The sequence below is a fragment of the Strongyloides ratti genome, assembly GCF_001040885.1.
Source record: "Strongyloides ratti genome assembly S_ratti_ED321, chromosome : 2".
Lineage (NCBI taxonomy): Eukaryota > Metazoa > Nematoda > Chromadorea > Rhabditida > Strongyloididae > Strongyloides > Strongyloides ratti.
Window position 1 is genome coordinate 2,569,948 of NC_037308.1, and position 23,814 is coordinate 2,593,761.

Genomic DNA, 23,814 nt, shown 5'->3' on the forward strand with positions numbered 1-23,814 from the left:
AAGTTTAATATGATAAATGCTTAAATATTAAGGCATTTAATAACAGATACTTTGAGAGCTCCATCCTTCATACAAGAAATCCTTTAATATTTTATAAAAATCTAAAATGTGACAATATGTTTATAATATAAATATCAAGAAGAGTTAGAATTAAAGATTTAGAAATACTAACATTCAAAAATATAAAGTACACTAAAAGTATAATAAGTATTATTAAATTGAAATATGAAGACAATATACATAAAAACAAAACTTTTTTTAAAAATTTATACAATTGTCAGAAACTTCTAAACAAATATAATAATCGTGCTATAAAAAGTTTATCTGTTCATTTCATTCATCAGGACATAATTTAATTATTGAAACCAATTTTAATATAATTGAAAAAAAATTGAAGTTTTTAAAATTAACAAGATAGTATTTTGTATCTTAAAGATACATAAAAAAAAACTATTTAATCTAAGAAAGCAACATTTTATTTAACCTCAAGAAACAAAACACTTCTCAAGTTTGATGCCACTTAAAATACAAAAATTATTGCAGCATTTTAATGAAACAACAAAGAATTAAGAATTTAATCTTAATATTATAACTAATTAATAGATACAATAATTGTAAGTAAGCTCTGTATATATAAGCAAATTTTTTTTTATTTTTATACATCATTTACTTATAACTTTTTCTCATAAGCCTAATAAAGCAGTATTTTAATAGTGAAAAAAATTAAGAATCTATGTACTATTGAAAAGTTTAAATAGATATTAACAGGTAATCCGTTTATTTGTGATAACTGAAATAATATATAAGTTTCTAATATTTTTAAAAAAATCTTATGTAGCTTTAAATTAGATAATCATAACACTATTATTTTATTAAAATTATATATTATTGCTAAATGATTCTTAAAGTATTTTTGTTATATGATAAAGAGTACGTAAACTATTATTTATAAGATTGAAAAACAATTGTTTGAATATGGTTTTATTAAATATCGTATAAAAGTTCATTTTTTGAGTAATATAAGACAAAAAGTTCTATTTCATTATGTATACATACATTCTTTGAAAATAAATATATATTTCAGAATAACCCAATGTTAATTCTAAATGACAATGAAAAAATGTTTACTTATTTCTCACCTTACGATTTTTAGGTTAATGTCCCAAAGTAATTTTCTTCAGACCTAACTCTTTAGTTTTTTGTTTTGTTATTTTTATTCATTTCAACAAATGTTGGTAGCTCTTTTGTATTTCTTAAATGAGTGTAAATTAAATTTTACAACACAGAAATTTTAAGTTTTTTTTATTAGATTGCTTGAACAATTTTTCAGAACTACATATAAATTTATCACATTCAGGAAACTCTTTTCAGGGTAAAATTGACTCTGTTTTGCTGAGTTTTTTTTTGTGTGTTATATGGATATATAGATTAAAAATTAAATTGTTTTATTAATTTTTAAATATTTATGATGATTTATAATAATATTTAATTATTTTATGCTGAAAAAGTTAATTAATCAAAAATTAAAAAAAAATTGATCTAGTAGAGAAATTGTTTTTAGCAAAATTTATTTATCTATATACTAAAAAAAAAGTAGCAAATTCAATCAAAATTTTATTTGAAATTATGGGAAAGCAGCAAATCCAAAACAAATTTGTCTTGAAGAGAAAATCCTGGGTGTGATAAATTTACGCGTTTACCATTTTTTTAGTACAATACATTTTTTGAAAAAAAAAATTGTTTAAATTTGTTTAGATACAATTTTGTTTTAAATTTCTATTAAACTTTTTTTTAATAAAGTTTTTATACTTGTAGAAATTAAGCATAAAAGTTATGGATTCAAATTCAGATGTATCAGAAGTATATCTCGATGAATCTTGTATGCCAGATTCGGAGAGTTCTGAATCGTCAATTAGTTTTTCGGAACAATCTTTCATATTTAATGAACGTGATGTACATGCGTCAACCAAGACATTGAATGGTCCTGATCTCAGTGATAGTAGTAACCTGTCTTCAATTGAAATTGACATTAAAAAGAAAGTATCTGGAAATAATTGTTTAGCTTCATATAGCTTTTCGTTACCAAATTATCAGAAACCAACGAAAAACAATATTTGGCCTTCTTTTTCCAATACCGACGATAATACTGTTGAAAATGAAATCAATGAAAATTTTAAAAATATTATTATGGATAATAATAAAATACCTCAAGGTAATATGTTTAATCTTATTGATGATGCAGTTATATCTGCTTTAAATTGTCCAGAAATAAACTCTGATGAGGAAGATGATGATAAGGAATCGGATATTAGTGATTTTACATACAATTCTGTGGATGATTTAAATTCTATTTTTAAAACTAATAATAAGACAAAATCAACAAGAAAAAATTCTTCAGATGACAAAAAGGAGAATCATTCACCGATAAACTCTAAAACAAATAATTTTGAAAAAATGAATGTTATAACTAGAGATCTTGACGATATTGGAATATATTTTAGAAGTAATATTGAAATAACATATGAAGATTTAAAAAAAGTAAATGTAGTTAACAAATCATTTAATGAACCAATTTCTTTTTATAATATACCTTTTTCAACGTTGTTAAGTAAGTTAAAGATAATTTATTAAATTTAATTTTTTAGAATATTATAAATATAGTGATCATACAAAGGAGTTATTTTATGATAGATTGGCTTTGATGTTATATACACTTTCGTATGTAGTTAAAGGAACAGGTGAATTAGTTTCTGATCGATATGAGACATTTTTTTGCAATTATTATAAGATTAGTTCCAATACATTTAGAGAATGGACTGGATATACTTTTTTGACTTTCATGAAAAGTAGATATTGTACACCTTATTTTCATATAGTTTTTGATGAAGCCAGAGATAAATTTATTGTTCGTTTTAATGAATCTGATAAAAACATGTCTAAATTAGGAAATGAAATGGTTGCGGTAAGAAAAGCTAATATGGAAGCAATGAGAAGAAAATTAATAGGAATTGAAAAGAAATTAGATCGTATTGAAGATAAGGAAGGGTGTATAGAAGAAAAATTTAGATGGTTTGAACTTTTATCTTATGCACCAAAAGAAGAAAAAGAAGTTAGTGTACAATGTTTTCAACTGAATTATGAATATCATTTTAAGCGTAAGTTGGATTCTAACTATTTGAGTTCAATATTTATGAGATCGTCTTTGTCTGGTGTTATCAAACATTCATTTGCTAATGAATTGGAATTTATTGCTGAAAATGGAGGAAAAATAAAAATTCTTTGTGATATTCCAAGTGCCATCTTAGAAACACAAAAAAAACTTGATTTTATACGATCTGATGAATATAAGAGACTTGTAAATTTGAAAAGAGTTAGATTAACTGGAGAAGCTCCTCTTATTCAACCAAGAGCATCAAAGGCTCCAGTTTTATGGGATTTTAACAAAAGTGTTCTTAAAGATATATTAGGTGATGAAGCATGTACACCTTTACATGAAAAATATTCCAATAAATCACCCTTATCTAATAATGTGAATAAAAAAACAAAACCAAGTTATATTTCTTCAAATGTCAATCAATCCGATGAAGATGAAAATTCCGAAAATGGTAATTGATTTTTTTTTTGCTATAATTTTTCTATTTTTTTATAACTTAATAATGCTAATTTATTAAAAAAATAAAATAGTATTTCATATATAGCTTTATTTTTTGCACAATAAATATTTTTTAAAAAAAAATGATGTCATTCTTGAAACTGACTTTTATAATCTAGTCAGTACAGGAAACAATTCTTGATTATAAAATGTTTTTCTTCAATTTATTTTCAAAAAAATTTTTCATTCCATAATAATTTCTTCCAACTAAATACTTTCTTAAATTTTGAATACTATAAACATTAATATTATTAAAACTTTTTGTAACATAGGATAAAAATAGATATTTATAAATGATAAGACACAATTATAAAGTAATGTTTTATAAAAAAAATTTTATTTTAAAAATTGAATTACTTTTTAAAACTTTATAATTAAAATAAAAAATTTCTAAACATAACTTTCTTTTGTTTTATCATATTTTAATATTACACTCTTTGAAACACACATTATCCCTGGTATACTATTACTATAATAGCTTTTTACTTTTTCATCAAATGATAATTTTAATAATGACAAAAAAATATCACAACAATTGAATATAAGTTTTGTTAATAGAAACTTGTCACTAAAAATTGCAAAAAGACAAAAATTGATATTAAACATCTAAAAATAGTATTACTTCATGGAGTAAAAATTACCTCAAGAAATTGATGTAAAATTATATAAAATTTTTTTTTATTCAGCAAACATAGTATACTAAGTGTTAATCTAAATAACAAAGAAATTCCGTACATGATTTTTATATTAAGTGCCAATGAAGCAAATAAAATGTTACATAAACATAATAAAGCATCACATATACATTCACATTTTAATAAAGTTCTTATTGAAATCTTAAAAAAAGAAGATTCTATTGTACCAGAAAAGCTGTCATATAACAACATCTTTTAATATTAGTGATTTTATTTTATAGGTAATTGATATCATTATTGTATTTTGAAAATTAATAAATGAAATTCAAATTTAGACTTTATTACTTAAAATATCAAAAACATTTGTATTGTATCAATTAATAATTCATTTAATACTAAATTTTAGTTTTACTACAACATACTAAAATTAACAATTATGTTAATAAATAAATTATACAAATATATTATAAAATTTAATCAATAGTTTGTTGTTAAAATATTTGAATGGAAAAAAATATACAAAAAATCAAGCAAAAACCTAAAATGTGTATAAATGATTAAATAAATTTTGGAAAAAACAATGTTGATGTTATCATAGAAAATTTTTGTAATAAACCACTTTTCAAGGATAAATTAGATGAAACGAATTCTATTATTATACGTTAAATTTTAGCCAGAAACTTTACTGGTAAAAAATAACGTTATATAAAAAAAAGCTTAAAATATTAAAATTATTTTTCAATTTTAAACTATTCACTAACATTTCTAGGGGATAAAATTACGAAGATTACAAAAAACCAGGAAAGTATTTAAAAAACATTTTTAAACATCTAAATAATTAATATAAAAATATTTTAAAAGGTGAACTCATATAAAAATTTATAAGAAGTCAATTGTAAAAATCTGCTTGCATTTATCTCCATTATGAAGCGAGATATGACCAAAAACGGAAAATCTTCTGAAATATTTAGTGTTCCCGATTTTTCAGTATCTCGGAAAATACTTATCCTATAAAAATAGAACTAGCTTCATTCGATTTCTATTCAAAAGTTGGGCTAGATAAATAATTTTCATAGCTATAGCATCATTATTTTCAGAGATTCAGAAAGTGGCTGAAAATATTCTAGATTTCCGACTTTACCTCTAAAAATGTGACCAAAAATAAACAACTTTTTTTGGAATTTTAATATGCCACTATATTCATTCGATAGCCCTTGAAATGGGATAAATTTTGAATATAATCAACAATATTCGAAAATTGAAACTTCAGGAGATATAAAGATTCAAAGTTAAAAAGCGAAATTGGGGAATATTTTTTTGTAAATGACGATTTCTATGATAATGTTATAAATTTTAAAAATAAATACTTTTTTCTAGATCAGCTTTTTACGAGAAATTCATTAAGCCTATTCACATCTTCATATGACTTCTAGAATTAAAGATATGATAAGAAATAAGTTTAAAAAAAAGTTTTAAGAATCTAGTGATAACTCATGTTAATAAAGTCACAGAAGCATGAAACTTGATGCGCTGTGCTTCTTTCATAATTTAAGGTATACCCTACGTTGAAAAGATTTTAAAATTTTTAACCCTTCTTGAAATAATGTGCTTGGTACTTTTTCGCGCGTAATCCATTGTCATCCTTTTTTTATATCTCGAAAATGATTAAAGGTATAAAAATATTTTGAATGTAGACCCCATATGAAAACTTATTTAAAGTCGATTGCCGAAATCTGCTTGTATTTATCTTTATTTTGAAGCGAGATATGATCAAGGGCGGAAATTTTTCAAAAATATTCATTGTTCCCGACTTTTCAGTATCTTAGCAAATAATCATCCTATGAATATGGGACTAGTTTCATTCGATTTCTATTTAAAAGTAGGTCTAGAATATTAATTTTCATAGCTGTAACATTATTTTTTTCAGAGATATAAAAATTGGCTGAAAATATTCTAGATTTCCGACTTCACCTCTAAAAATGTGACCAAAATTAAACAACTTTTTTTGGAATTTGAAGATGCGACTATATTCATTCGATAGCCCTTGAAATGGGATGAATTTTGAATATAATCAACAATATTCTAAAATTAAAATTTCATGAGTTATAAGGATTCAAAGTTGAGGGGCGAAATTGGGGAATATTTTTTTGTAAATGATGATTTCTATGATAATGTTATAAATTTTAAAAATAAATACTTTTTTCTAGATCATTTTTTTACGAGAAATTCATTGCTGCTATTTTTATTTTTATAGGACTTCTAAAAATGAAGATATGATAAGAAATAAGTTCAAAAAAAAGTTTTAAGAATCTAGCGATAACTCATGTTAATGAAGTCACAATTCTATGAAATTGGATGCGCTGTGCTTCTTTTGTAATTTAAGGTATACTCTACGTTGAAAACATTTTTTTATTTTCAATGATTCTTAAGATATGAAATTTGGTACTTTTTCGCGCGTAATCTATTGTCACCATTTTTTTATATCTCGAAAATGCTTTAAGATATAAAAAAATTTTGAAGGTGGACCCCATTTGAAAACTCATTTGAAGACGGTTGCAGAAATCTGCTTGTATTTATCTACATTATGAAGCGAGATATGACCAAAGGCGGAAATTTTTCAAAAATATTCATTGTTCCCGACTTTTCAGTATCTCAGGAAATACTGATCCTATGAAGATGCGACCACTTTCATTCGATTTCTATTCAAAAGAAGATCTAGAATATTAATTTTCATAGCTATATCATAAATACTTTCAGAGATATAAAAATTGGCTGAAAATATTCTAGATTTCCGACTTTACCTCTAAAAATGTGACCAAAAATAAACAACTTTTTTTGGAATTTTAATATGCCACTATATTCATTCGATAGCCCTTGAAATGGGATAAATTTTGAATATAATCAACAATATTCTAAAATTAAAACTTCAGGAGTTATAAGGATTCAAAGTTGAGGGGCAAAATTGTGGAATTTTTTTTTAAATCATGATTTTTATAAAAATATTGTAAATTTTTAAAATAAATAATTTTTTCTAGATCAGTTTTTTACGAGAAATTCATTAAGCCTATTAACATCTTCATAGGACTTCTAGAAATAAAGATATGATAAGAAATAAGTTAAAAAAAAAGTTTTAAGAATCTAGCGATAACTCACGTTAATGAAGTCACAGAATCATGAAACCTGATGCGCTGTGCTTCTTTTGTAATTTAAGGTATACTCTACGTTGAAAACATTTTTTTATTTTCAATGGTTCTTGAGATATGAAATTTGGTACTTTTTCGCGCGTAATCTATTGTCACCATTTTTTTATATCTCGAAAGCGGTTAAAGGTATAAAAAAATTTTGAAGGTAGACCCCATTTGAAAACTCATTTGAAGACGATTGCAGAAATCTGCTTGTATTTATCTACATTATGAAGCGAGATATGACCAAAGGCGGAAATTTTTCTAAAATATTCTTTGTTCCCCACTTTTCAATATCTCAGCAAATACTTATCCTAATAAAACGGGATTAGTTTCATTCGATTTCTATTCAAAAGTAGGTCTAGAATATAAATTTTCAGAGCTATAACATTGTTATTTTCAGAAATATAAAAATTGGCTGAAAATTTTCTAGATTTCTGATTTTACTTCCAAAACTGTGACCAAAAATAAACTACTTTTTTTGGAATTTTAATATGCCACTATATTCATTCGATAGCCCTGGAAATGGTATGAATTTTGAATATAAGAAACAATATTCGAAAATTGAAGCTTCAAGAGTTATAAGTATTCAAAGTTGAGGGCAAAATTGGGGAATATTTTTTAATAAAAATTGACTTTCCTGATACAACTAGGAACTTTAAAAATTAACTAATGATTTTAAAACTTTTCTTTACGATATATTTTTTGAGTTTAGTTTAACTGACATAAAGTTTTAAATTATGTGATATGATAATAAATGTAGTTTTAAAATTCTTTTAAGAAATAAATTATATCACAAGCAAATAAATTCCTAAAAGTACGGAAATTTATTAGGAAGATTAATTTTTACGTTTTAGATTTTAAACATCTTGAAAATTTAAAGCTACAGAGTAATATTATTAAAAAACACTAAACAAAATTAAAATGTAGAAATCATGAAAATACATTTTTTCAATAAATTTTAACTAATATTCTTACTAAATCTCTATTTTGCTGGTGCTTTTTTGACACTAGGAATATTAAAAAAAAAAAGTATAATATAAAAGTAACATAACATTATTAATAAAACTTTTTCCCGTAATATAATATAACAATTAATAAATTGGAAAGAAATATCATGGTTTAATCTTTAATCCAAACTGGTGTAGAAAATAATCCAATAAATTTGCAATAGTATTTGGATGATTTTTGAATTAAAATTTCCAACACTTCACTGGAACAAAAACTTTTTTTTGAATGATATTTTATAATAAATTCACCACATTTTCTTGGTGTATTTTTTTCAATTTGTTCAATAAGTTTCTTAACTTTTACTCTTGGAGAATTAAATACTACCTGTAGAAAATCTAATTCTGGCCAGTTTAGTGTAGCTACACCATTAGTATCATTTATTTTTATCAGATCATTAAATGAATCAATATTTTTATTGTGATATAGAAAAAATATTGAAAATCCTTTTAAATTTTTAAAAACAGAAATAGTTTTTTTGATTGAAATAGCATTTGATTTAACATGCTCCAATGAAAGATAGGTTATCTGTTTGCATGCATCAGCTAATGATTCAATACAAGCACTTTTTAGTTTTTCACATTGGGAAAGTTTTACATTCTTTATATTTATACTTAATTTTTTAACAAGAACTTTAAATTCATCTGTTGAACGAAAAATTCTCATTGACAATTCTAATGTTGTCAAATTACGCATCATTTCAAAAAGTTTTGGGAAGGGATTTATATAAAATTTCGAAGGTTTTGTCCAACTTGAGTCACATTGTACACGAAAATGATGTATGTTTAAAATATTATATGCAGCTAATCTAATATCAATATCCTCTGGCATCAGTTCATCATGTAATGGATTAAAACGAACATATCGAAATTTATGAAGAGTAATCATAACATCATAAGATAACTTTGTTCCACCATCAATTTCAAATAGTGATAAATTTCCTAAAAGGCTTGAAGTAACATCATACTCAAGTTCCTCATTAAATTTAATTTCTACATTTTGGAAACATCTCATAAGTTTCAGTGATTTTTCTCTAATTCCTGATAATATATTTAGTCCATTATAAAATCCATCACCAAGTATTAGTGTATCAAAATACATATTAGGTATATGATCTGATAATTTAAACAACCACTGTATTGCATATAAATTGCAATCAATTTGTATAGTTTTTACAGATTTCGGAAACAATTTATCAAAATCAACATTTCCATATGTTGGATGAAAAATAATTCGGCTTAAATATAACCAAGCAAATCTTACAATACTTGGTTTTAAATTTGAACAGCATTCAAAAAATTTCAAAACTAAAGTAGATGCATTTACAGGATGAAAAGTAACCATTTCAACATTTTCAAAACAATCTAACTTTTTAAAAAAATTTAAACAACCATCATGAATATTTTCTACTTCCAGTTTTTTTATCTTAAATCTATGAAACTCGATCATTTCTCGACGTTTTTCCAAATATGCTAAAACATTCGAGTTACAATGTGGGACTCTAATAGCTAATGTATCTCCAACAACTTCTACAAAAGTATGAACATTCTTTCGATTAAATATTTCCCACTCAAATCCATTTGAATTTTCTCTAGTTAAAAATTTTTGAAATGGTTTATTATTTAGTTTAGAATTACATAAAATATTAAGGCGTTTAGAAGTTAATCTTAAATTCGCTCTTTCCTTAGAGTTTGGAATCATTCTTATTATTTGTGACATTAAAAAATCGTCATTTCCAACAATTTCTGCAGGTAAAATTTTTTTATCTCCATCTTTTGTTGTATGCAAACTTTGGACTAAAGTATTTTTGTATATAATTTTAAAAAAAAATAAAAACATACCATTATTGTTTATGATTTTTTGTTTTAATATTGGTGAATTTTCTTTTTTTTTAGTTGTTTTAGACAATTTAAAAATTCTTCCATGTTCCTTTATTATACTTATCTTTTTAACCATTGTAAAAATTTATTTTCCAAAAATTTAAATATTTTAAAGATCAAAATAGCAAAAAAAAACAACTAGAACCGTTTAAAAGACACTACCCCAAAAAATAAAAATATATTTTATATGATAAGATATGGTAAACTTTTTTTTTATTTTATCATAGTTAAGGTTATTTTTTGATTTTTATTGGTCGTTTGTTTTAGTTGTATATCTTTCTATTAACACAAATTTTTTTGAAGTTGATTTAAATTTATTTATATAATTGATACTACAATAAAAGTAGTATTATTTATACTGTATAATAAGAAATTAAATTTTTAAAAGTATTGTTCTGAAGTGTAAATTTACGAAATTTTTTAGCATAACAACTTTAGTTTTTGTTTTATTAATAATTTTTGACCAATTATTTGATACATAAAATTGTCTCGAATTTTTTATTACTTCTAAAAAATTGTAATGTTGCGTACATATAAATTTTTTATTTAAAATTGATATTCATTAAAATGTTTATTTATTTAAAAATTAAAAAAAAAACAAATAAATTTTATATTATAATATTAACAACAATAATATTGTAAAAATAACAAGAAAAAAAAAACTAAAAATTATATTAATAATTTTCCATTATTAATAAGTATACAGTAAGATTTAAAATTACTGTATAATTAAGATCTATCATTTATGATACTATTCAATTGATTTATAAAAATGTTGTCTGTGTTTTTTATATTAAAAAGATATCAGAAGTTGTTTATAATCATTTAGAAAATTTTTTAAACAGAATATATAAATATTTTACTTTGTAAATATATTTCTTTACAAATGATTTGAAAACATATTCACATGGAAAGACTAAAAAAAAGGATATGTGAAACTAGGAAACTTATAATATACTTTATTCCGTAAAACACTAAATATGATATAAAACAAGAAGTACATCATGATTAATGATCATTAAAAAATTTTTTTTTCGTTTTACGTTAACTATCTTACTGGTAAATTTGATAGATATTTAACACTAAAGTTCAAAATTGATAGAAATTAACACTGTGAAATTTATATAACATATTAATTTTTTTTCTACAAGTATAAAACTCAATTTAACTACATATTCATTTTTTTAACTATAAAATTTAACTAGTGCAATGATGTCACAGACTGATTACTTTTTCAACAACATGGATAATGTTTTTTTAAATAATTATTTTAATTCTTTACCAAAAAATAGCAATAATTTGGTAAGTTTTAATTTAATTTTTTAACTAATAAATTGTTATAGAATAACAAAATTATGCAATATACATATACAAATGATTTAATAAAAAATTGTAAAGATATTGCTAATGATTATTATATAACTCTTACAAATGAAAACAATTTTTTAACATCATCTGGTATTTCTTGTATTATTCCAGAAACGTTAAAATTATTAAAAATTCAAATTGATAACATAAAGTCATCTTTTAATGTTAATCATTACAATTCTTTTTTAAATCCACAATCATTAAATTCTACCAGGGAAATTAAATGGAGAAAAATTTTTATTCCTGTTAATCAATTTCCAAAATGTAACATTGTTGGTAGAATTTTAGGACCAAAAGGATTAACTGTAAGAAAATTAGAAGCTATGACTGGTTGTAAAATTAGAATTAGAGGTAAAGGATCAATTAAAAATAGTGAATTAAGTAATATTAATCCACAGAAGATTGTCCAAAATCATTTAAATGAACCATTACATGTTCTTATTCTTGCTGAAGACAATTTAGATATTGTAGAATTTAGATTAAATTTAGCAGAACATGAAATAAGAAAGTTTATATTTTCAGTGATTAGAAAGAAGAATAATTATAATAATGGAACACAATTAAGTGAATTAATTGTATTTAATGGAACATTTAAAAAAAATAATAAAGATAATTGTGAATCATTTTCTTCAATCAATGATATAATTAATAATCAAGGAAATAATTTTTTTTATAATTCTTTAAATATTTTAAAAGATGAAAATATTTTAAACTTTGAAAATACATATTATTCACATAATATTTACCTTTAATTTTCTCATTATTTTATTATATTCAAATATTGATGTAATTTTTTTAAATAAATCTTAATGAACGATTAATTAATAAAATATCATTTTATTTTTCAAAGATTTACAACATAAATGTATAAAATATTTTGTTGAGATTATTAGTAAATTATTTGTAGATATTATTATTTTAATTTTTTTCTTCATTACTTACATGTTTAACAGGCCAAATTTCACCAGTATATTTACATTTAAAAGTAGATTTTGGAACCCACTTTGAATAGGAGACACATTCACGATTATCTGTTATAACAACATTAGGAGATCTTATACTTTGAAGTGTAGATGTATCTGTTTTACTTGGCATATCTTTTAAATGAAGTGCAGCCATTGAACGTAATGTTATAAGACAAAGAAGTTTATTTTCAAAATATTTAGAATTTCTATTTATCATTACTCTTAATGGTTGAAATGGATTCAAGTCTTGTGGTTCTTCTATACATTCAGGTAATTCTAACTTTCCTTGTTCAATATCTATTAATGATGAAGAATCTAAAGGAATTGAATCTGGTGTTGTGTCATCTGTATTGTCATCATCATTTTCTAATTTTGGTGCCCAAAATGGTATACCATTAATATCATAAACATTCCAGTTATTATTATTATTTTCTTTGTGTAAATATGTCAGTTTACTATTGAAAACATCATTCTTAACATTTAAAATAGCATATGGATGAACTATATCTATCGTTTTGCAAGTAGGAGCAGTATTAGTTGCACCAAGACTATCAAAATTTTTCTTTTTTTTATTTGTATCATTGGATAATAATTTTGGAGGTAATTTTAAATTTTTTTCTTTTGGTAATTCATTAGGTTTTTTATTGCTTTTTTTTGGATCATTACACACTAATGGTTTATTGTTACGATATGTTTCATGAACTGCTACATTAACATTTGAAGATTTTGTAAGAGCAACGTTACAATATTGTGATACAATTTTATCATTAGATGGTATATAATGTTTTTTTTCTCTTAAGCTATTATTGTTAACCTTATTAACACTAGAAGTATCATTTTCAGGGATATTTTTTGTACATGCATTATCTACTTTTGTTTCTAAAACTTTTTCTTTACAAAGTTGAAGAAGTGCATTTGGTGGATTTAGAAATGGAGATGCTAAATTATCTTTACTTTCTAAATTACTAGGAACATAAGAATTTTTTGCTGGTCCTTTATCTTTGTTAAAACGTCTTTTAGATTTTTGATGTTTTCCATGTCTAATTTTTCTCCTTTCCTCTTCTTGATATCTTTTTTTACGACGTTTTCTTTCTTCATATATTGCTTTTGTAAAAACACTAAAATCTTTTTCTGTTAATTTCTTCTTATTTTTATTGTTCTTCATTGATGGAAGTATATTACCCAGATTTTTTAGAAAGTTCATTACTTCCGAATAAATATTAAAATTAAATTTTTGAAATTTATGCTTTTTTTTCAAGTAATTTGAAACTTGTGTAGTTTATTAAGATCAAATGAAAAATGCTTAAATAATATTAATCCTAAATGTATAAAGTATATTTATTCAAATTTCATTGAAATATGAATTAACTATTTAATATGATATGTAAATATCAAATTAACAATAAAAGATAAAAAAAAATAAATCGTTCCAGATAAAATAAAAAATAGGGAAAAATCTAATGTACTAGATTTTTTTTATCTATGCTTAAGAATATTTTTTTAAAAGAAATCTTTTTGATAGTAAAATAATAGTTAAAATTTAGAAAAAAAAATAGTCAGTAAAAATAGAGTTGTATTAAAACAATAAATTTTTTAATAAGTTACTATTTGAAATTAACCACAATATATGTAGTAATATTTAAAAGTTACAAATACAGAAATATATATATTTAATAAATATATAATTTAAAAAGTTTCTAAATAGTTGACATTGTCAATTGATTTATAGCATCTTCAATTTCTTTTATTTTCTCACTAGCTTTAGAGAGAAGATCTTCACGGTGACTAATTTTATTTAATACTGGAGTAACGGATTCTTCAGTAAATTTCATAATGGTATCATAATGTTCCGTCAAACGATCTATTTCGTTTTTAGTTTGTGCTTCACGAATAGTTAAATCTTTTAATTTCTGGTTATATGACTTTTCAAACTCTAATGCATCATTGATTCGTCTATCAAGATTAAGAATTTCTTTTCCACCATTAATCATTTTTTCTAATTCTTTTAAACCTTGTATCTCTTGACTAAGTTTACAATTTATAGAATCCATTAAAATTCTTGCTTCAAAATCATTAATAAGTTTTAATTTATCATCTGGAATTTGGATATTTTCAGGCTCAAGTTGATTTCCTTCATTAATAATAACTTCATTGTTGAAAACATCTATCATTTCTTCAAAACATCCCGCAATTCTTTGCAAATCCTCTGTACAATTTTTCTTACTTAAGGCAACTCGTTTTCGATATTTTCCAGTATTAATGTTATCCAATGATCTTGAAAAAAAAAGTAATTTTCTTATATAAGTATACTTACTGTTTTTTTGGTACTAAACGATTAAATTTTAGACCAGGTCCAACAGATCTACTTTTTCTTTGACGTCTAGTAATCATATTTAATAAAAACACAATAAAAAAAATAATATGATAAAATGATTACAATTTTTTTATTAAAAGTAAGCAGAATATCAATATAAGAGATATTTTTTATAGTAAAACTATATTTGTCCAAGAAGTTATTTGAAACTTTTTTTTAAAAAAAAAATTAAATTTATAATCATGATATTTTATATTAAAAATTTTTATTAAAAATAATAACATTTAAAATAACAATTATACATTTATCATAATTTACAAGTTTAAATTTTCACTATTTAAGAATAGTTTAATATTTTGGCAATTTATAAATAGTTCATATTTTAATAGAAATATAATATATGTTTTTAGAAATCTAAAAAATATTTGTCTTTTAGAATGACTAAATATAAAGTATCATTAAGAAATAAATGTAAGATTAAACTTACACTATTATTAATTTAAAAAAGTTAACAATATTAGGAGTTTTATTTTTTTCCATATACAAAAATCTTTTTACAAAATCAACAATTAAAAGAAATATTTAATTTCTTTCTTTTAGTCAACAGTACTTTCAGAAAGTTTTCTTTTTCTACTTCTTTTTTCTTTACTGTTTGAAGAATCATTGTCGTCATTTTTTTTGCCATTCATGTCAATATCAATAAGTCTTAGTAATGAATGTATTCTTTTTTGTATTTCTGTAGTACTTTTAGATAATAAAAAATAATCAAAAATAAAATCATTACTATCAGCAATATCTCGGTAAATTTTATTATATACATCCTCTCCCTCACCACCATATTCAAGAAATTTTAACAGTATAAATCTATCTTGGTCTTCATTCCATGTTCTACTTTTTCCTGAAAGATAATTAATACGAAATTGATAGTATGGTGATTTACATTTTGATACACGTAACTCTAAAGCTTTCAAATTTTTTATCCTCCTTTCAATGGCTCTTTCACCTTTCTCTATTTGTTCCATGATTTTGTTTCCTTCCTGAAGTTCTTTGTAACGTAAAAAAAATACTTTTGAATATTCTACAACTTCTTCACATGTTTTTGTTCCTATTTCAGAAGCTATTGCTTCATATTCATCTCTACCATATTTTTCACATGCTTTTACAAAATTATTAAATTCTTTTTTTCCCCAATTACTAAAACCTTGTTTTATTAGTTCTTTTTTTAAAGCTTGTTCTTCAATTGTTAGTGGTAATGCATTATCTATCTTTTTTTGTAATTCTTTTCTAATTTTTGCTATTTCTTTTTTACTTTTATTATCATTTTTACAAGGTACCTCTGCAGGAATACCTTTTACTTGTTTATAATAATTCATTTCACGTTCTTGTATATCTATTAATTGAGAAGGATAAAATTGATAATCTTTTAATTGTACTTGTTTTGGCATCGATATTTCAAATTTATTTTCTTTTTCTTTTTTTATTGTATTTTTAATACTTGCATATATATTATTTTTTCTTTCTCTTTTTGGCATTTCAAAAAAAAATTCATCTGTATTTTTTTTTGAGGAAAAATCTGTACCTTCAAAATTATACAAATTATCTGATGAACTGGTTGTATCCATTGAAAAATATCGTAAACTATTTTCTTTTACTTTTTTTAATTCTTCATTAAAATCATTAGTTTCTTTTTCAGCTTTATTTAAAATTGTATCTATATCTTCATCGGTTATAGAATCAGCATCACCAGTCATAATTCTATTACAATCATATCTAATAGCATTTAACATATCATCACCAGATAAACCTTTCTTAGAATGCGAACCTCTACCTTGTTGTATAACAATAGAATCAAGTATAAGTTTTTTTTCTGAAGCTTTTTGTATTCTTTCTTCAACAGAATTTTGCGTAACTAAACGAAAGACTTTTACTTGTTTTGTTTGCCCTATTCTATGAGCTCTATCCATAGCTTGTAAATCCATTTGTGGATTCCAATCAGAATCATATAAAATTACAACATCAGCAGTTGTTAAATTAATTCCCAAACCACCAGCTCTTGTAGTTAATAAAAAAATAAATTTTTCACTTCCTGGTTCATTAAATGATCTAATATTTTTTTCTCGATCTTCATAACTTGTCTGCCCATCTAAACGACAATAATCATATTTTTTCATCCAACAATAATCAGATAAAATATCAAGCATTCTGGCCATTTGTGAAAATATTAAAACTCTACTACCTTGTTCTTTTAATTTACTAAGTAATTTATCTAACAAAACCATTTTTCCAGAATTATATATAAGATGTGGTCCTGTAAAAAATGGTGGTCCTGGTTCAGCACCATCAAATAGGTATGGATGATTACAACATTTTCTAAGATGCATTATTATATTCATAAGACGAGATTTTTCTTTTTTTCCTTGAGCTGTAATAACTTCTAAATTTTTTGTTAAAATATTTTGATAATATTTTCTTTGCATTTCCGAAAGTCCAACATAAACTTTTAATTCTTTTTTTGGTAGTAATGTTGTTTCTACATCAGATTTAATTCTTCTCAAAAGAAATGGTTTTAATATTTTATGTAATTTTAAAACAATTTCTTCATTGTTAGATAAACAATTTTCAGTTGAAAATAATGAATCAAATGCTTCAGAATCAGAAAAATGTTCTGGCATTAAAAAATTAAGTAAACTCCATAACTCATGCAAGTCATTCTGTAATGGTGTTCCGGTAATTAAAAGACGATTTGTTGACTTTAATTTTCTAACACATTCTGATAATTTTGATTTATCATTTTTAATTCTATGACCTTCATCTATTACTATATACCTCCAAGTAAATTTTTGTAAAATATTCATATTTTTCATAATAAGTTCATAATTTGTTAAGAGTACTTCAAATTTTGATGTTAAAATATAATCTTTTATTATAATATTTCTTTCTTCAGCTGTCCCTTTTAAGACAACAGTTTTTAATGATGGACACCATTTATAAAATTCATTTTCCCAATTAGCTATAGTACTTTTAGGAAGAATAATTAAAAAAGGCCCATTATAACCTTTGAAATGTTTCATATAACCAAGTAATGAAATAGTTTGTAAAGTTTTACCTAACCCCATTTCATCAGCTAATATTCCATTAATATTATTTTCTTCAAGTGATATTAACCAATTTAAACCTCGAATTTGGTAGTCTCTTAAGATACCACCAGTTATGTAATCAGGAGAAGATTGAAAACAAAATACATTATCAAATTTTTCTGCCTCTTCTAATAATTTTTTATCTTCCTCTTCTTCTTTTAAAATATGTCTGTGATCATCATCGGAAATTATATTATTTATTCCATTTATTTTATCAATACATTGTCCACCAAAAATTTTTGTTTGAACTTTTTTTTCTATTTCAATTAACTTCTCAGAAATTGAATTATCTGGAACTAAAATATATATTATTTTTTAATATTATTAATAAAACTTACGCATTACTTTAATCTATCAATTTTTTAATATTGAAAAAAAAATTAATTAAAAATAAATTTAAAAGTTACTCTTACTACCAATTCCGTTATAAGTAATGAGTATTTCAAATTTATATTTTATTGCCAACACTCCAAAATACTTCGTTCTAAGAGATGAGGGAAATTTAATGATAAGGCTAGAAATATAATAATGCTAAATATTTACATTAAAGTTTGTCAAAATTTGTTGTGTATTTTGAAAATTTATGAAATATAGATGTAAAAATTAGTAATAAATTGAAAATATTAGTATTTTTTAATACTTAAAAATTTATGTTATAAATTGACTTGTTAATGTTTTTGGCAGAACTCTATTATACCTAAAAAATATTATTATAGTACAAACAAATATTAATTCAAATTAAAGTAAATATAAACAATATAATCACAAAAAGTATACAACAATTAAAGTTTAACTATTAAAAATATTCTTGTGCGAAGAACAAATTGATTATGTTATAATAATAATACAATAGGATTTTGAAATACTTCTCAAACTAAATATCATATACAAAAAATTTTGAATCCATTTTTAATGTTTTTATAAAGTATTTTACAAATACTTGTTAATATTATTTTAACATTTCATTATATTTCTTAATCCACTTTTTTAATATTCTAAAAAAAATAAGTAATTTTGAAAAATAATAAAGCAACATATTCTTATTAATCATTAGTTTAATTTTTTTTATCAATATCGCATTCTTACTTTTGTTAAATATATTAAAAAAAAACAAAATTTTAAACATAGTTACTTTGTATAATATTTTAAAGTACATAATTATGTTTTAAGTAAATTTATAATTTAACGGTATCTAAAAAATATACTTCTTGATAATTGCATACACTAAAATTGATGCAAACTGAATAAAATAATCCTAACATTATTTATAAAAACTTTAGAAATTAATCTTCTTCATACAATACATTAGTTATTTGAATATTTTAAAATATTAAAAAATTATTAAATAAAAAATTCTTATTTGTGAAAAATTACCCATAAAAACTCTTTTTTTTTTGTGTTTTAAAAAACTATTTACCTTGAAAAATATTAATATTAAAGATAAACATGTTAGAAATAAAAAGATTTATTTATATATTTTAACTCATAAAAGGTTCTACCAAAACTGAATAGTACCTAAATTCTTTATGCATTACTTGGAGCTTCCTCTGATGGTTCTTCTGGATTTTCAAATGTTAAGTATAGTAAACAATTTATTAACATTCCATAAAACTGTTCTCCTTTACGAGATTTGTAAATGTCATCGAAAGAAATCCTAAAAAATAAATAAAAAACTGTATTTTTAACTTACTTTTGACATTCAAATGGTGGAATGAGAAGAAAATCAAATATTTGATTAACAAAGTCAAGTTCGTCAGGAAAATCTTCTTCTGTGTTCATAGTAAATAGTTTTTTTAATGATGTAAACCACTTTGAAATATCATCCATACAAATAAAGCCATCCTCATTAACATCCAAAAGTTTAAAAAATACTTTTTGTGCGCGATATTCATGACGATTCTCGAGTATTAAGAATAATTTTTTGAAATTTGACAAAGAAAAAGTACCACTACCCTCTGTAAAAATTTGGTAAACCCTTTCGTAGAACAATTCAGAATAATTAACATCCAAACGTTTAAATTCCTCCAAAGTTAGATATCCTTTATCTTCAAAATCCAAACTTGAGAATGTGTTTTTAAAACCAACAACTTTTGCTGGAGCATACCAATTTGAGCTAACACCAACAGGAATTTGTAAAACATTTTCAAATTCATCTATTCTTGGACTAAGCAATAATTTTCTTATTTCATATTTATTATTACTCTTGTCAATATCAAAAAATTCTATTTTCATTATGGCGTGATCTACACATTCGTCAAGAAAACTTTCATCTTGAAAAGTAAAATAATCACCATCGTATGTTGATAACACATCACGACAGTATTTTTTCATATCATCTTTTAGTATGTATCCTGTCATACCACAATCATACATCACCAATTTTGTATATAAAGCTTTTTTTTCATATTTCTTTTTCAAAAAATACTGTATTTCTGGTACTCTTAAAGTTTGACTTCTATTTTCATAATCTTTGTAGATAAAAAATGCTGGAGTTAGACTATCGATAATATATTCTCTCGATTCCTTAGGATAAATAGCTAAACATTCTTTTAATTCATTTTTCTTGCACATTTTTTCATTAATATCAGTAAATGGATCTAACAACTGAAACATTCTTCTTACCATTCCTTCAGTGGTAGATGAAGAAGGATATCTTGAATGAAATTTTTCATTGCATTTTTTCTTTAACTCTAGTACAGTTTCTTTGTCGGAAACTAGTAATGAATTAGACAACTTTCGAACTTCTTGTAAACTCGAAGCACTACCATCAATAATAATTCCATTCATCTAAAAAAAAAAGTAATACAGAAGACAACAATAGTAAAAAGATAATACAATGACACTTGAAATATGGCGGCATACACCAACATTTGTGGAGAAGTGATACTTTAACTATTCTTCTAGTATTACGATATTTGACCTTCCAAATATTAGATAATATTCTCCGTAATTAGACTTTGTGACAGCCACATATTTTGAATATTTTTATTTTAAAAACAAAAATCTCCCGCAACCATATATAACATTAAATATTTAAATAAAAATAAAACGTCAGTTATTATTAACAAAATTAAGTGTAAAATGTATAAAAAAAACATAAGAAGTATTAAACTACTTTTACATTTCCATAGGAGTTTCATCTTCTTCATTTTCATCTATGGTTGTATTTCCAATTTCTTCTTCCTCATCCAAAATGTCTTCGTCGCTGAGATCAATAGACTCATCATCCTCATCAGAAGATTCATAAAATTCAGCTTCATTTTCTAATTTTTTTAATTCATCTTCAGTAAAATCAGCAGCAGAAAAAACGATTTCATCATCTTCACCAGATTCAGGTTTTGTTGGAACATTTGGGATAACCAATAAGTCATCAACCTCACTCCATTTTATTGTATGAAGACATGTCCTAGGGTCATCAGTATCAATAGTTCTCGATAATTTTTCAATAACAGGAGTTAATGGAGGGTTTTCAACAAGGTCTGGATCCGTATATTCAACACTCACAAACCACGAAGTTTGCGAAAAAAGTTGATTTTTGTAATAACAATCTAATATTATGGCTGTTGCTCCAACAAGATCTTTAGGTGGAATTTTATTCACATCAGGATGATTAACTTCTAATGTAACTGTATGAATACCAACAGGTATATCTTCAAACTCTATTGTATCCAGCGACTGATCATAATTTCTTGAGGATGGATCTCCAACATATACTAACTCAAACTTAGTACCTGTAAAATTAATATGCAACGTTTCAGCTGTTAAACATACCTGGTTCTATATTCTCTACCGTTTGAAACTTTATGGATAATTTTATCTGATCAGTAAATTTAGAAGGGTTGTCATGAAATGTAACATCTTCAATAATTATTCTATTAGCCATTATTACCTTTTAAAATAAAGGGAAAATATAATTAAAAGAATAAAATGATTTGCGCTCTAATTTTGATTATTTTCGTTGTAAGACCCTGTGTAACATAACGCTGGAATAATGTTGCAGAAAGATAGTATTGTAAATAAAAAAAAAACTTTTAATAACAATAACAACAAATAACAAAAAAAAAGTATTTAACTAAATTTGTTTAATTATTCTTTAAATTAGTATTTATTTTTAAGTAATCCAAAACTTCAAACACCCACTTTGGTATTTCTTTGTTTTTATATATTCTAGTTAAGAATTCTTCTACCCATATTGGAATACGTTCCTCCATCATCGCTAGTCTTAGATCACTCATTAAAGTTAGATGATGGTGTAAATTATGTATAGTTATAAGGTGACATGCAATACTTTCCTATAAATATTTTTTCATAAAAAATTTAAAATAACAAAAACGGTTTGTTTACCTTATTTATAGTTGAATACAAGTAAGCACGAGTATAATCTTTACAGGTGGTACATGTGCAATCTTTTTCAATAGGAGAAAAGTCATTTTTAAATTCATTTCTAGTTAGATGGAGTTCACCGCCATCGCGAATAAGAGCCGTACCAAATCTATAATAAAAAATGTTTTATAATAAAAATTTGTTTAAATAATACCTAGCTGTTCTTGTGGGATAAACACAATCAAACATATCAGCTCCTAACAATGAACACATCACAAGATCAACAGCCCAACCAACCCCCATTACATATTTTGGAAGATGTGGTGGTAAAGTTTCACAACAATGAGCAACAACTCTCCAGAAATCTTCTTTTTTTTCACCACCACTTAATCCTCCAATAGCAATACCTACTTCAGCACGTTTCTCCATTTCTTTTGCACAATAATTTCTTTTTTCTAAATCTAAACCACCCTGAACTATTGGAAATAATGCTTGATTTTCTTTGTTTGTGTGAACTTTCTTACATCTATCTAACCATCTTATAGATCTTTTCATTGCGTCATCAACAGCATCTCCTCCAGTGAGTACATGAAGCACGTGATCCATTTGCATCATAATATCAGCGCCAAGATTTTGTTGTATGTTTATACTATTTTCAGGGGATAATAGTGTTGTTTCTCCAGTATGAGGAGATTGAAAAGTGACACCTTGCTCATTGGTGCTTGATAATTTAGATAATGAGACCATCTAAATAATTAATTATAAAAAAATATTTAATCTCTAATCACCTGAAATCCTCCAGAATCTGTTAAGATGTTTCTTGGCCAATTCATGTATTTATGAAGACCACCTGCTTCTTTAATAATTTCATGACCTGGTCTATGACCAAGATGATAAGTATTACAAAGCAAAATTTTACAATCCATTTCTATTAATTCTTCCGGTAAAATACCTTTCATAGTACCTTGAGTACCAACAGGCATAAATACAGGAGTATCAACAATTCCATGAGGTAGTTTTAATTTACCTACACGACCTCGACAAGCTGTTGATTTATAGATAACAGAAAAATTCATATTTTTAGTTTCATCCATTAAAAATAAAATACAATTAAAATATATAAACAAAAACAGTATTTTTTTTTTTCTATATGTTAGTAGAAATAAAAACTTTTTAAATAAAATATTTATTTCAAAAAGAATATTGGTGAGAAGTATCTTTAAAAGAAAAATAAAACACTATGATAAAGATGTAAAATTTAATTATTAACAGCTATATACAAGATTTAGGAAACAAAAGATCATCAAACTTAATATGAGATTGGTAAATAATTTTTGAAAAACATTTAAA

The 23,814-nt window shown here is 23.9% G+C and overlaps 9 protein-coding genes across 9 annotated transcripts; 2 read left to right on the forward strand and 7 right to left on the reverse strand.

The window, feature by feature from the left end:
* Positions 1–1,833: 1,833 nt before the first annotated feature.
* SRAE_2000080300 (Hypothetical protein) lies at positions 1,834–3,613 on the forward strand (the record flags this gene model as incomplete). Its single annotated transcript, XM_024651679.1, has 2 exons — positions 1,834–2,608; positions 2,646–3,613. 2 exons carry the CDS (start codon positions 1,834–1,836, stop codon positions 3,611–3,613), a joined length of 1,743 nt encoding a protein of 580 aa, XP_024505333.1.
* Positions 3,614–8,591: 4,978 nt separating this feature from the next.
* Positions 8,592–10,433, reverse strand: SRAE_2000080400 (Hypothetical protein; the record flags this gene model as incomplete). Its single annotated transcript, XM_024651680.1, has 2 exons — positions 8,592–10,273; positions 10,319–10,433. 2 exons carry the CDS (start codon positions 10,431–10,433, stop codon positions 8,592–8,594), a joined length of 1,797 nt encoding a protein of 598 aa, XP_024505334.1.
* A 1,279-nt stretch (positions 10,434–11,712) lies between these two features.
* SRAE_2000080500 (Protein quaking) lies at positions 11,713–12,477 on the forward strand (the record flags this gene model as incomplete). Its single annotated transcript, XM_024651681.1, has 1 exon — positions 11,713–12,477. The coding sequence occupies one exon, from the start codon at positions 11,713–11,715 to the stop codon at positions 12,475–12,477; it is 765 nt and encodes a 254-aa protein (XP_024505335.1).
* Positions 12,478–12,643: 166 nt separating this feature from the next.
* SRAE_2000080600 (Hypothetical protein) lies at positions 12,644–13,894 on the reverse strand (the record flags this gene model as incomplete). The annotated part of the gene is made up of 1 exon (XM_024651682.1): positions 12,644–13,894. The coding sequence occupies one exon, from the start codon at positions 13,892–13,894 to the stop codon at positions 12,644–12,646; it is 1,251 nt and encodes a 416-aa protein (XP_024505336.1).
* Positions 13,895–14,387: 493 nt separating this feature from the next.
* SRAE_2000080700 (Hypothetical protein) lies at positions 14,388–15,081 on the reverse strand (the record flags this gene model as incomplete). The annotated part of the gene is made up of 2 exons (XM_024651683.1): positions 14,388–14,964; positions 15,005–15,081. The coding sequence occupies 2 exons, from the start codon at positions 15,079–15,081 to the stop codon at positions 14,388–14,390; spliced, it is 654 nt and encodes a 217-aa protein (XP_024505337.1).
* Positions 15,082–15,600: 519 nt separating this feature from the next.
* On the reverse strand, positions 15,601–18,483 carry SRAE_2000080800 (SWI/SNF-related matrix-associated actin-dependent regulator of chromatin subfamily A member 5; the record flags this gene model as incomplete). The annotated part of the gene is made up of 2 exons (XM_024651685.1): positions 15,601–18,437; positions 18,480–18,483. 2 exons carry the CDS (start codon positions 18,481–18,483, stop codon positions 15,601–15,603), a joined length of 2,841 nt encoding a protein of 946 aa, XP_024505338.1.
* A 1,182-nt stretch (positions 18,484–19,665) lies between these two features.
* Positions 19,666–20,928, reverse strand: SRAE_2000080900 (Serine/threonine-protein phosphatase 2A regulatory subunit B'' subunit gamma; the record flags this gene model as incomplete). Its single annotated transcript, XM_024651686.1, has 2 exons — positions 19,666–19,795; positions 19,832–20,928. The coding sequence occupies 2 exons, from the start codon at positions 20,926–20,928 to the stop codon at positions 19,666–19,668; spliced, it is 1,227 nt and encodes a 408-aa protein (XP_024505339.1).
* Positions 20,929–21,258: 330 nt separating this feature from the next.
* SRAE_2000081000 (Histone chaperone asf1) lies at positions 21,259–22,024 on the reverse strand (the record flags this gene model as incomplete). Its single annotated transcript, XM_024651687.1, has 2 exons — positions 21,259–21,872; positions 21,913–22,024. The coding sequence occupies 2 exons, from the start codon at positions 22,022–22,024 to the stop codon at positions 21,259–21,261; spliced, it is 726 nt and encodes a 241-aa protein (XP_024505340.1).
* Positions 22,025–22,223: 199 nt separating this feature from the next.
* SRAE_2000081100 (Queuine tRNA-ribosyltransferase) lies at positions 22,224–23,558 on the reverse strand (the record flags this gene model as incomplete). The annotated part of the gene is made up of 4 exons (XM_024651688.1): positions 22,224–22,433; positions 22,486–22,633; positions 22,679–23,211; positions 23,253–23,558. The coding sequence occupies 4 exons, from the start codon at positions 23,556–23,558 to the stop codon at positions 22,224–22,226; spliced, it is 1,197 nt and encodes a 398-aa protein (XP_024505341.1).
* Positions 23,559–23,814: the final 256 nt, after the last annotated feature.